The sequence below is a fragment of the Coregonus lavaretus genome (genome assembly GCF_964263955.1).
Source record: "Coregonus lavaretus genome assembly, chromosome: 11".
Classification (NCBI taxonomy): Eukaryota; Metazoa; Chordata; class Actinopteri; order Salmoniformes; family Salmonidae; genus Coregonus; species Coregonus lavaretus.
Window position 1 is genome coordinate 25,902,390 of NC_139998.1, and position 14,593 is coordinate 25,916,982.

A 14,593-nucleotide genomic window follows, 5' to 3' on the forward strand; every position below is an offset into this window, starting at 1 on the left:
CTAACAGCTCTCATCTTACCACAAGTATAGGAGAAGAGAGGAGAGAAGGAATAGAAAGAGGGGAAGAGAGATTAGAGGTGAGGAGAGTGAAGGGGGAATGAAGAAAGAATGGAGGAGCGGAGTGGACCCCAGAGGCACAGACGAGGGTAGATGAAGGAGGGAGTGAATAAGTGAATGGAGGGAAGGATAGTCACGCTTCCCTGAGACTGGGGCCGTGTTTGTGTGTGTGTGTGTGTGTGTGTGTGTTCTCAGGGCTCCTTCAGCTCAGAGAGGGCTGGGGAGTGGTGCAGTCCCTACCTCATCTGTATTCAACACAAACACACAGTAAGGGAGGGAGAGAGAGAAAGAGAGAGTGAGTGATAAGACGATTCAGTCGAGGAAGAGAGAGTGTATGAAAAAGGGAGCTTTATATATATTAATGACAGCTGAGGCAGGTACAGAATGAGAGCAGGGGGAGCAGAAACAGGGGCCGGCAGGTAGCCTAGCGGTTAAGTGTGTTAGGCCAGTAAACAAAAGGTCACTGGTTCAAATTCCTGAACCAACTAGGTGAAAAATCTGTCAATGTGCCCTTGAGCAAGGCACTTAACCTTAATTGCTCCTGTAAGTCACTCTGGATAAGAGAATCTGCTAAATGGGAGTAGTGGGGGGAGGAAAACTCCAAGTATGACTCAGAGGGATCCCAACCTTGAAGGGATCTGCAAAACTCTTTGGTTTTCATTCTCACCCTCTATTTAATTTATTATCTTTCTTCTTCTCCTTCTCTCCAATTCTATCGGCCCCCAGGTGAAGACAAAAATAGAACAGACAGGCTACCTAATAACTCTTACCTTTCCTGTCTATCGTTCTATTTCTTTCTCACCTTAATACACACAGAAGCTCATTCGATGTGGGTATACCTTCTTGCTTCACAGCCTGGCTGTGGATATAAAACTGGCAAAAAGAATGAACACCTTTATATTGACAGGTTTAAAAGACAATCATCAGGGATTGATAGAGATTGAGTGTTGAGTTATTACGTATTGACCGTTAATATCATTGACAGAATGTTTGTTGATCAGTCATAGATCAGTGTGTGTGTGTGTGTGTGTGCATCTGTGTGTGCATGTGTGGTTGTTAGTAGGTGTGCTAACTGCAGTTGATTAATGGTGTTTACTCTGTGATACATGACCTTAAGGAGCAAGACTGTTGCCCACAGTAAACACACATACTGAAATTGACTGTCAATAATAGTGATTGAGCAAAAATCGATAGTTACATATCGGGATTTTATTTTTGACGATATATCGCAATATTATGTTTGACAATATTGCAATATTCTTTTTTGCGCTAGTCAGCTGTACTTGCACCAACACTCCAGTATTTTTCCTTCATAACTTTTTATCCATCTCCTTTTTAAATAGGGAGCCAATTTTTTTTCAGCCCTTTTATTTCCATGACTGATCAAAACTAGTTTTCTCATGTCCCTCTCTTGTCCCTCTGCAGCAAACATATGGTGAGCAATATGTTTGGAACATCAAATCGCAATACATATAGAATATAGAATCGTGAGAATCGCAACACATATCGTATCGGCACGTAAGTATTGTGATTGTCACGAATTCCGCCGAGACTGCTCCTCCTCCTTGCTCGGGCAGGCTTCGGCGTTCGTCGTCCCCGGAGTACTAGCTACTACCGCTTGATGTCTCAATGTTTGTTTGGTCTTGTCTTGTTAGTGCACCTGTTTCGTATTATGTATTGATTAGGTCACCTATAAGTTTCCTTTAGTTTTGTTTGCAGTTGTGTGTGATTGTCCGCCTGTCCGTTGATGTATTATATTTGTACTCGTGTTGATAGTGTATTTACGCACTGTTTGCGTAATCGCTCGCCTCCAGTGTTTGAGGCCCGTTATTTTGTATTGTCTTGTTGACTAGTAAAGTCGTTTTGACTGAGCTTCTGTGTCCTGCGCCTGACTCCAACACCGCATCCACATCAGCTTGTGACAGTGATAATATTGTATCGTGAGGTCCCTGGCAATTCCCAACCCTAGTCACTGACTGTGTATTTGTTTGTTTGTGTGTGTGTGTGTGTGTGACGTGTGTGTGCATCTCATACACACATTCATACACACTCAGTGATACACAGTGTCACAGTAACAGTGGCAGGGCAGGGCTGACACAGGGCAAGGGCCTGAAGACCATATGGAGTCACTACAGGATCTCACAGTCCCACTGTGTCCCTCTGGCGGGTAGGAGCATTGGGCCAATAACCGAAAGGTTGCTGGATCAAATCCCTGAGCTGACAAGGTAAAAATCTTAACCCACGGGCGCCGATGACGTGATGTCGATTAAGGCAGCACCCCACACCTCTCTGATTCAGAGGGGTTGGGTTAAATGTGGAAGACACATTTCAGTTGAATGCATTCAGTTGTACAACTGACTAGGTATCCCCCTTTCCCTGCTATGGCTCACTATCTGGGCATAAATACGCAGGCAAAGAGGCTTTAACTAACTAGAGTACACCCTCTGAAAAAATACATGATTTCACATTACATTTCATGTGAAAATGTGTTTTGTGTTTGTGTGTGTGTGCGTGTGTGTGCGTGTGTGTGCGTGTGTTTGTGTGCGTGTGTTTGTGTGTGTGTGTGTGTATGCGTGTGTTTGTGTGTGTGATATAGGGACAGATGGTGTGGTCTGCAGGGTGCAGGTGTGGGCGCGGCCGGGTTTTTGCTACATGCTGCGTCTCTGATTGGACAGCTGTGACACTCTCGTCCTTCCCCCAGGCCACTGACCCAACTGACATCAACGCACACACACACACAAACATATGAATCTTAATAAGGTCTTAATAAACTTTATCCCCTCAGGTCACTATGACCACTCTACCCTGTCACTTTCTAATTTCTCTAGAGGCACACACACAATCACACATTCCTCGATCCCTACCACCCCCTTCTCAGGTCTCATAATGCAGGTCGAAGTGCTTCCTAGTGAAGTGTGGACCGTGTAGCCGTCCCTAACTGTGTATGTGATAGGTTTCAGATCAAAGACACAGACACACTACATCTATTTAAAAATGAATACATTACAATGGAATAAATTTTTGGAGAACAGGCTTGAAAATACACTACCCACTACAATCTGACTGTATTCTGGCCATTCAATGTCACCTGCCAAAAACAACAGTGTCAAAAGCAGAGGTAGGCCTATAAGTAACTTTTGAGGCTATACAATCCAAATGGCAGGATTTAACTGATAAATGTGCTTTTGTTATTCATGAAAATTGAGTATTTAACTTATGTGCTGTGTTGTGTTCAGCACCTGTTGGTTGGTTACGGACAGATGCATTCTGGTCTCAGCAACAGCTACATCTGTGTCCTCAAAATTGGAATACAACGCTGTGTGTGTGTGTGTGTGTGTGTGTGTGTGTGTGTGTGTGTGTGTGTGTGCGCACGTGTGTGCGTTGTCACAATGCAGCATTCAAGGCTTACAACACATCCTAGGCTTACAACACACCTGCACACACACAGACACACACAGACACACAGATTGTGGCCTCTGTGCCAACACGTTAGAGAAGCCCTCAGCCATAAAGGGTCCAGGTTTACCAAGCATTAGCACCAGTGGAAGGTTTGAGCCTGGCCTTGTATAACTGCAGTAATGGTTAAATCACACAGCATTCTCCTTGAGATCAGTGTGTGTGTATGTGTGTGTGTGCTCCAGGTATCCTCCACTGGCCATAGCAGTGTTAATATTCCACACACACTGGGCACGGCCTGAGACCATTAATCATGTTTGTGAATGTCTAATCTCAACGTGATTTGCGGCGGTTAGATTTTCACAGCTGTCTGGAAGATTTACAATGGCATGCAGACGAGAGGTGTGTGTGTTTGTGTGTGTTGAGGTGTAATAGCCTGTAATGGAATGGGGTATGTTGGTGTGTGTTTGTGCTTTTATGTGTGTTAAGATGGTATGTGTGAGTGTATGCATGTGTGAGGTGAGTGTAGGGCTGTTACGTTGACCATATTACCGCCACACCGGCACTTATGAGCCATGACCACAGTCAAATTCCATGTGACTGTTGAGTCACGGTAACTAGGCTTCTCCAAAACTGCAGTCTGCCTCGCAAAACTACCTCTTACTTTCTTCATACTGGACACAGATACATTAAAATGGTATCCACAAGTTCCAAAATCACGAAGTATCCCTTTAAATTATACCAGTGACTGTTACAACGTAAACTATGAAGTGTGCACTCAATATAGAAAAAAGATAACACCATTTTATGTCAAATTGTATTTCTGCAATAAAGTAATGTATGGGATATAAGAAACAAAAGCTATGTGTGGGGCCCTCCTGTAGCTCAGTTGGTAGAGCATGGCGCTTGCAACGCCAGGGTTGTGGGTTCGTTTCCCACGGGGGGCCAGTATGAAAAATGAATGCACTCACTAACTGTAAGTCACTCTGGAGAAGAGCATCTGCTAAATGACTAAAATGTAAAAGATGCTGCTGATGGTCATTAGTAGCCTACCAAACTTGCTAACTGCCAGTCGCTAATGGCCTGGTACTCAGCACTCTATTGTCCCTCTAATCACTCTGACATCAATGCAAATTCAATCGAAAATCAAATCAAACACTACATGAGAGCCCATAAACCCGTGTTGCGCAAGATTTCTATAGGCTATGTAACTGTGTGAGACAACAGCGTTTTGATGGCTTCTATTAAAAAGAGGACGATCCCATCAGCTTTCTATAGGCTAGGCCTACTATATTTATTTTTAAACATTCCTAATATTAAACACATTGCTTCGCTTTACAACCGGAGTAGCCTACCTGGCTTGCATGAAAATGAACCGTGGGAAAAGTGTCCTGCATTCGCTATTTAAGTGAATACATGTATTTATTTCCCTGGCCCCTGTTCCAACAGGAGCATGATAATGTCCCATTCTAATCAAAACTAATTTCACACATATTATTTAGTATATGTAAAGACAAGATTAAATTGAGAATAGTCTGATGAGTGAGAATATTGTCACTTGTGAATGATGCCCAATCATAGGCCTATATGTTTTGATAAGGTTTGTATCACATCTAAAGTGGCCAAATAACTTCAAACGTAGCCTATAGACCTAGGACACCTGGAACACAGTTGGAGAGCACATAGACTACAGAGCCTAGTGAAACATGTTTTTCAATTTTTATTTATTTAACCAGGTAAGCCAGTTGAGAACAAGTTCTCATTTACAACTGCGATCTGGCCAAGATAAAGCAAAGCAGTGCGATAAAAACAACAACAACACAGAGTTACATATGGAATAAACAAAACGTACAGTCAATAACACAATATAAAATCTATATACAGTGTGTGCAAATGTAGTAAGTTATGGAGGTAAGGCAATAAATAGGCCATAGTGCAAAATAATTACAATTTAGTATTAACACTGGAGTGATAGATGTGCAGAAGATGATGTGCAAATAGAGATACTGGGGTGCAAATTAGCAAAATAAATAACAATGTAAATAACAATATGGGGATGAGGTAGTTGGGTGGGCTGTGCAGTGATCGGTAAGCTGCTCTGACAACTGATGCTTAAAGTTAGTGAGGGAGATAAGTGTCTCCAGCTTCAGAGATTTTTGCAGTTCGTTCCAGTCATTTGCAGCAGAGAACTGGAAGGAATGGCGGCCAAAGGATTAGCCTAGAAGTGATTTATAGATGACCTGGAGCCAGTGGGTTTGGCGACGAATATGTAGTGAGGGCCAGCCAACGAGAGCGTACAGGTCACAATGGTGGGTAGTATATGGGGCTTTGGTGACAAAACGGATGGCACTGTGATAGACTACATCCAATTTGCTGAGTAGAGTGTTGGAAGCTATTTTGATGGAATCTGCACAATCGCGTGTGAAAAGAGGATCCAAGATTTCTCGTGCTGCTATATTTATTGCTTAAATCTTAAAATTAAGCACATGAATCCGCTTTACAATTGGTGTAGCCTACTTGGCAGTTTTGTGGGCCATTCTAAATAAAAAATTATTCCACACATATATTAGTATATGAACACCAGATTAAATTGAGAATAGTCTGATGGGTAAGAATACTATCAAGTTCTTGTCAAATTGTGAATGAGAGACTGATGAAGCATGTGCACTCCCACAGAAATCGTTTGGGGAAAATATCCTTTCTATTTTATTCAGCTATGTTCAATTGTATTCTTCTTACTATTTATTGTGATGGTGTAGGCTATATTAAATGGATTTATTAGACTTTAAAATGTAGATGTTCCAAAGGTCCGCATCAGTGGCTTGTAGGCTATGCGTGGAAGCCAGGAGATACTAAACGTGTTTATGTTAATTAATGGTCAGTTACCGTGAGACCGGCAGTTATTTGCATGACAATCCCCGGCTGACAAAATGTCATGACCGCCAAAGCCCTAGGTGAGTGCATGCGTTTGTGCGTGTGCTCTATGGGCTTGACCAGGTTTCAGGAGAAGTGTTTCTGTCTGTTTCCATGGTGACAGCAAGTGGCCTTCACCAGGTGTTCATCCTGGTGATGCTATTACATTTACATTTTTGTCATTTAGCAGATGCTCTTATCCAGAGCGACTTACAGTTAGTGAGTGCATACATTTTCATACTGGCCCCCCGTGGGAAACGAACCCACAACCCTGGCGTTGCAAGCGCCATGCTCTACCAACTGAGCTACAGGGGACTATCCTCTATCTGAGTACATCAGAGAGAGGAGAGAGAGAGAGGTGGAGGGAATGGAAGACCCCTGGGGTATTGTCAACACTAACATATCCAATGGATCAAGACACACACACACACACACACACACACACACAATGGACCCCCCCCCCCCCCCCCCACACACACACACACACACACACACTGTGGTGGAGGTACACTCACATATAGGAAGGCTTAAATAGACTATATGTGCATCAATGGGCTATTGTCACTATCATTCTGTAGACTAAACTATAGAGAGGAATGGAATGTACCTTGCTCTTCTTCATCAGATTGGGAGTCAGCTACACAGCATTATGAGTAGAGGGAAGATACAGTACATGTAAAAGACTGACAACGGATGAAAGACAATGAAACCAAGACAGACAATGAAAGCGAGAAAATTTGACTTCGGTGGACTATGCACAAACTACACTGAAGGATGTACAAAGCTGGTCATATACTTAAACATTACAGTAGAACTATAACAGGTCACACACCAACTACAACACAGCGCTAACCATGACTATCCTCTGCCACTACGCCTAAACATTAGGACCGGTTTTCAGGACACAGATGAAGCCTAGTTGTGGAATAAACTTAATCTGTGTCCGGGAAACCGTCTCTAAGGGTTTCTATTGTACAGTAGATATGCCTGGGGGTTGTAGAGTTATACAGCTGTGTTTACCTTCTGATCCCTGAAAAACATAGTTCTCTGCAGGACAGAGGAAGACAAGACCATATTAATGCATACACTCTGTTTTATTACAGCCCTGGTATAAAGACTACATAAAATACCACCTCAACTCAACCTACACATCAAACACCTGACTGGGTTAGCCTAGCCACAATGCTAATCCACAGGGTGCAGGCTAGCTAGCTACAGTATGCTAACAAACACACAGTAGGCTATGAGAGGAGAGTTAGAATGCAGGCCTGCTGGTTTTACCCCCTCTCAGTTCCTCATACAGGTGTTCCTCTGTTGTCACAGGATAAAGGGATGGAAAAGTGTTAGGAGAATAATATGGGTATGATAAAAGGGAGAAGAGATGTGAGTGAGTTAATGGAGGTTCAACAACAAAGTATGTCAGGGACACCATCCTACAAAACCAGGCTCTTACAGATCAAGCTGGTTGAAGTAGGGCATTGATGTTTAAAGTGTATAGTACTCTTACTACCTTCTCAGTGTAAAAGGTAGAAGGCAACCTTTATTCTTACAAAGGGTGTGGTGTGGTGTGGGGATGATTATCCCTATCGTTTCATGGCATACCGTCACATCTAAACTGGCCATGTGCTCTGGCATCTGTCAAAGCTTTTCTCCCCAAGAATATAGCATGGTAGACAAGCTTCATCTCTTTCCCTCTCCTCTTTTCTCCTCTCCTCACCTCCTCTCTTCCCCCAGTGGAAATGAGGCCTGTAACTATTAGCAACTCATCCATTCATCAATGCAGATGAGATGGAATGTATTATGTATCAAAGTGGAGATCATCCATCCACAGAGACAGCCTCTCCAGGCAGTCCCAACCCCCCTCTATGCACTGTGAGGCGGACTGGTCACTGCAGGCTAGCAGTAACAAGACCAGCAGGGAACTAGCAAAACTGAAGAGTGAAAAAAATATTTTTGATTTCTAATTGGCATTCGATACAGCTTACACCCATGAACTACAGCGGACAGAGAAGTGGAAAGTTCAGTTAGTCATGTTGGTCAGTGTTATGCAACACTGCCAGATGACTCAGTTGGCTTGAGTGTGGTGCTGGCAACTCCAAGGTTGTAGGTTCAATTCCAGCATGAGCCACATGACTGTAATCCTAGGTGTGAGCACATGCCACATATAGTGTCATGTTTTGTCATTCACACCTGCAGTATTCAGCATAGCTTCCACTAGTATGAAAGGTTCACATAGCCTTGCCACTGTAGGACTGGTGTTCTATTTACATGGACAACATAGTGTAACACCATAGTGGCCCTTTCTCAAAACAGTACTGTCATGGAACACTATGTTCTAGACATAATATACATGATCATTTCTCAGGTTTGTGGTCATGTGAATAACCTTGAACAATGCATGGAAACGAGCAAAAAAGTGAATGCATTTCATTGTGTGTGTGTGTGTGTGTGTGTGTGTGTGTGTGTGTGTGTGTGTGTGTGTATGTGCACGGCGCTTGTGTGTGTTCCTCAGAGATGGAAAGTTCTGTGGGTGATAACATCTGTGTCAACGTTATACATATCAGTTTTCATATCAGACTGGGTCATGACTCACGACGCAGTTGTTTTGCACAACATCTGCCTAGGTATAATAAACAACAACACTTTACATCAACATCAAACACACACACACAGTCTTGTACAACTAACCTTGTGGGGACACAAAATTCAGTTCCATTCAAAATCCTATTTTCCCTAACCCCTAACCCTTTACCCTAACTCTAACCCTTACCCTTACCCTAACCTTAACCCTAACCCTAAAACTAACCCTAACTCTTAACCCTAACTATACTTGGTCCCCACAAGTATAGTTAAACACGTCCACACACATACACACACACACACACACACACACACACACACACACACACACACACACACACACACACACACACACACAACACACACACAGTCTAGGGGTGGGAGTGTATCACATCATATACCAAAGGGGTAAGTGCGGTTTCTGAGCCTTTCGGGAAAAGGTGTATGTGTCTAAGAACCTGTAGGAGAGACAAACATTTCACCCTGTTGGCATGCGTAGAAGAGGGAAGATAAACTACGTCGCATACAGGAAGAAGAATCACTCTGAGGAGGAAGCATAAGGTGAGTGTATGCTCTTTCTCAAACTCTATTTAACCCCTACCCCCTATGCACTTGTGGAGATCTGTCAGTCTTTGATAGTTGTAAGTGTAAAGGACATCACACTGCTTGCTAAGCAAGTACCACTTCCTCCTGTTTCAGCTCATACCAAGGATCGAACCCAGGACCTCTGCCTCGCAAACACATGACTGCCCTCCTGAAGCATCATACACAGTCGCTAGCTATTCGGCAGCGCAAGTGGAGACACTTCAGGCTGAGGAGTGAGTTTCACAGATCTTCATCTGCTACATAAGCAATATGTTGACACATTCAGTGGAGCTGTTACCATATTGCCTCCACCTATATCAAAACCTATCAAATGTGCATAAGGGGTAAGGGCCAGGCGTCAATTTGGGATTGGGCAATAGAGGACCATGCACTTATATAGGTAGAAACTCATGTAGAATACACACACCGACTGTACACACACACTCCCTCCTCAACCAACAACCAAGCACTAGAGTTGTCTGGGGAAGGAGAGGGGTGGGTTTGGATATAGAGGTGATTGGGAGAGAGAGAGACGGGTGACAGTCATGTTGAAGAATGTTGTAGCGTTTTACCTTCTATGTCATTAGAGTTGTAGTCTGGAGAGAGGCATAGATGGAGAAGAGAAGACACACAAATGACATCGTAACTACAGCACCATTATGATTATGAGTAAGAATATATAGACATCCTGTAGGGCTGAATCCTAGCTTGAGATATGCACACATAACACATAACTAAAAATCATTACGGCATTTATGCGTATATATCACACGTTAGCATTCAACCCATGACAATGCTGATGAAGTCACACTGAAACAGGAAAACATTGCTCATGTCAGACTGACTTTGACAGCACTTCAGATGCATTAGATGACAAATGTACCACTGTCCAGTGGTGAAGTGACATTACAGAGGCATGAACGGAATGAAAGCAGGGAACTAGCAAAACTGAAGAGTGAAAAAAATATTTTTGATTTCTAATTGGCATTCGATACAGCTTACACCCATGAACTACAGCGGACAGAGAAGTGGAAAGTTCAGTTAGTCATGTTCGTCAGTGTTATGCAACACTGCCAGATGACTCAGTTGGCTTGAGTGTGGTGCTGGCAACTCCAAGGTTGTAGGTTCAATTCCAGCATGAGCCACATGACTGTAATCCTAGGTGTGAGCACATGCCACATATAGTGTCATGTTTTGTCATTCACACCTGCAGTATTCAGCATAGCTTCCACTAGTATGAAAGGTTCACATAGCCTTGCCACTGTAGGACTGGTGTTCTATTTACATGGACAACATAGTGTAACACCATAGTGGCCCTTTCTCAAAACAGTACTGTCATGGAACACTATGTTCTAGACATAATATACATGATCATTTCTCAGGTTTGTGGTCATGTGAATAACCTTGAACAATGCATGGAAACGAGCAAAAAAGTGAATGCATTTCATTGTGTGTGTGTGTGTGTGTGTGTGTGTGTGTGTGTGTGTGTGTGTGTGTGTGTGTGTATGTGCACGGCGCTTGTGTGTGTTCCTCAGAGATGGAAAGTTCTGTGGGTGATAACATCTGTGTCAACGTTATACATATCAGTTTTCATATCAGACTGGGTCATGACTCACGACGCAGTTGTTTTGCACAACATCTGCCTAGGTATAATAAACAACAACACTTTACATCAACATCAAACACACACACACAGTCTTGTACAACTAACCTTGTGGGGACACAAAATTCAGTTCCATTCAAAATCCTATTTTCCCTAACCCCTAACCCTTTACCCTAACTCTAACCCTTACCCTTACCCTAACCTTAACCCTAACCCTAAAACTAACCCTAACTCTTAACCCTAACTATACTTGGTCCCCACAAGTATAGTTAAACACGTCCACACACATACACACACACACACATACACACACACACACACACACACACACACACACACACACACACACACACACACACACACACACACACACACACACACACACACACACACACACACACACACACACACAGTCTAGGGGTGGGAGTGTATCACATCATATACCAAAGGGGTAAGTGCGGTTTCTGAGCCTTTCGGGAAAAGGTGTATGTGTCTAAGAACCTGTAGGAGAGACAAACATTTCACCCTGTTGGCATGCGTAGAAGAGGGAAGATAAACTACGTCGCATACAGGAAGAAGAATCACTCTGAGGAGGAAGCATAAGGTGAGTGTATGCTCTTTCTCAAACTCTATTTAACCCCTACCCCCTATGCACTTGTGGAGATCTGTCAGTCTTTGATAGTTGTAAGTGTAAAGGACATCACACTGCTTGCTAAGCAAGTACCACTTCCTCCTGTTTCAGCTCATACCAAGGATCGAACCCAGGACCTCTGCCTCGCAAACACATGACTGCCCTCCTGAAGCATCATACACAGTCGCTAGCTATTCGGCAGCGCAAGTGGAGACACTTCAGGCTGAGGAGTGAGTTTCACAGATCTTCATCTGCTACATAAGCAATATGTTGACACATTCAGTGGAGCTGTTACCATATTGCCTCCACCTATATCAAAACCTATCAAATGTGCATAAGGGGTAAGGGCCAGGCGTCAATTTGGGATTGGGCAATAGAGGACCATGCACTTATATAGGTAGAAACTCATGTAGAATACACACACCGACTGTACACACACACTCCCTCCTCAACCAACAACCAAGCACTAGAGTTGTCTGGGGAAGGAGAGGGGTGGGTTTGGATATAGAGGTGATTGGGAGAGAGAGAGACGGGTGACAGTCATGTTGAAGAATGTTGTAGCGTTTTACCTTCTATGTCATTAGAGTTGTAGTCTGGAGAGAGGCATAGATGGAGAAGAGAAGACACACAAATGACATCGTAACTACAGCACCATTATGATTATGAGTAAGAATATATAGACATCCTGTAGGGCTGAATCCTAGCTTGAGATATGCACACATAACACATAACTAAAAATCATTACGGCATTTATGCGTATATATCACACGTTAGCATTCAACCCATGACAATGCTGATGAAGTCACACTGAAACAGGAAAACATTGCTCATGTCAGACTGACTTTGACAGCACTTCAGATGCATTAGATGACAAATGTACCACTGTCCAGTGGTGAAGTGACATTACAGAGGCATGAACGGAATGAAAGCAGTGGAGTGTCCTTTATCTACATACTGTACTGTATAATGTATGGATGACCCATCCTTTTAGCGTTGTAGTGCCTCTACTGTTAAACACACCTTATGTCACATCCATTTACACCTGTGACAAGAGTAACACACTCTTGTGATGGCTGACCTTGCCTGAGACTACAGACTAGACCCAGACTTACTCAGCACATCGTTTTCACATTCAATAGATGGAATAAAAGTTTGTGTTCCCAAGGCAAGTTTCTGGTTTCCTAGTGGTTTCCTAGAATGAGATATGTCATTTATATCTTTCTAGATTCCTTCCCAAATCTGAGACCTGTAGAGTTTCATAATACACATGTCAAAAGAGGTCATACTAGGTCATGACAGGTAATTATAACCCCTTTATGAACAGTCATAGTGTACTAACCTTTGACCCTCTCTCCACGGTTCAGCTGGATCTCTCCCTCGCCCTGTGGCGTGTACGGTTTGACCACAATGAAGGTGCGTCCCGGCACGGCGCTGTAGAGTTTCCGTTTGGGGCCGCGGGCGCCGGCAATGGCAGGGGGGGTGTGGGTGGGGGGGCTGGGGTCCCGCTGCACCGTGCCCGGGCTGTAAACAAACACATAGGTTACCGTGGTGATGCCAGGCAGCTGGTAGCTGAAGCCTGTGGTCACCGACATGGTCGGGTCACCAAGGGGACAGTAACCCAGCGACAACCTGACAGTTGTCACAGTGACCGGTTGTAGGATAAGTGCCGCTGTCTGTCCAAGCGGCCAACAGTCAACGGTCCCAAAGCAAACCCTGAGGGAAAGTAATGGGACGAGAGGTCACTCTGCCTACCCTCCTCCTCTAAATTCTTCTGTCTCTTCCTCTTCCTCTTATTCTGATAGAGCAAACACAAAATCCCCCTGTCCCCCTCCCTCCACCCCTCTTCTCCTCTCCTCCTCGTCCTCTCCAAGGCAGGTTAGAGGTAACGGAATCCTCCCCGTCTCTGTCTCTCAGATCCGTCTGGCAGTCCCCCTGAGTCACACATATCCTGAGCTCCCGCTCCCACGAACAGCCCTCCAGAGAGGGGGAGAGATCTCCCCAGCTTCCAGTGCTCCAGGCTGGGCTACAGATCCCACCTAGTCCCCTGGCTCTGGAGGTCCAGGGCCTGCCGTGGAGGAGAGGGAGAGAGGCTGTCTCTACTCCCCGACCAAGACTCCTTCTCCTGGGAGTCCCTCTCCGCTCCCCTCCACCCCTCACACACACACGCCCACTCACACACACACTGGCGACGACGCTGCTGCTAGCCCTGCTGCTGCTACCGCTACTGCGCTTGAAGGCTCCCCTCCCCTCTGACGGCTCACACACACTCATGCACACACAGCTCTCTCCGAGCATTCTAACCAACACACACACCCTCCCAGACACACACACAAGCAGGCTGCCCCCTCCGCTGCTGCTAACGCTACATCTCCGCTAGCACAACATACGCCAGCAACAGCACTTCGCAAACACACTGAGCCGACATGTACACACACGCCCCACAGCACGATTGATCTCCTCCTGCCTGCCTGCGTGTGTGCATGTGCCACTGCTACCCGGGACAGGTTGGTGGGGGGAATAAAGCACCGGCCCGTTTGGCTTAATTCTCTCTCTCTCTCTCTCTCTCTCTCTCTCTCTCTCTCTCTCTCTCTCTCTCTCTCTCTCTCTCTCTCTCTCTCTCTCTCTCTCTCTCTCTCTCTCTCTCTCCAGCTTCTCCTGGTCTTCATTCATCACTACTGCTGCAGCTTTGTGTGTGCTCGCGCATGTGAGCTCCACCATGGGTCACACTGCTGTCTGTCTGTCTCCTCAACACTCACCCTCCCATCCTACTGACAGCTGCTTTTCTCCTCCCTCCCTCCATCTCTGTTTTCTCTTTGTTCCTGCAAAAT

General features: G+C 44.6%; 1 protein-coding gene across 1 annotated transcript in view; it reads right to left on the reverse strand.

Annotated features, from left to right (window-relative positions):
• LOC311136983 (SH3 and multiple ankyrin repeat domains protein 3-like) overlaps positions 1–14,593 on the reverse strand; it is a gene marked incomplete at both ends in the record, with an annotated part of 327,765 nt that overhangs the window by 75,804 nt on the left and 237,368 nt on the right. The window contains 2 exon segments of the mRNA XM_084171316.1: positions 12,335–12,358; positions 13,105–13,286. Coding sequence (XP_084027442.1) covers positions 12,335–12,358; positions 13,105–13,286 — 206 coding nt within the window.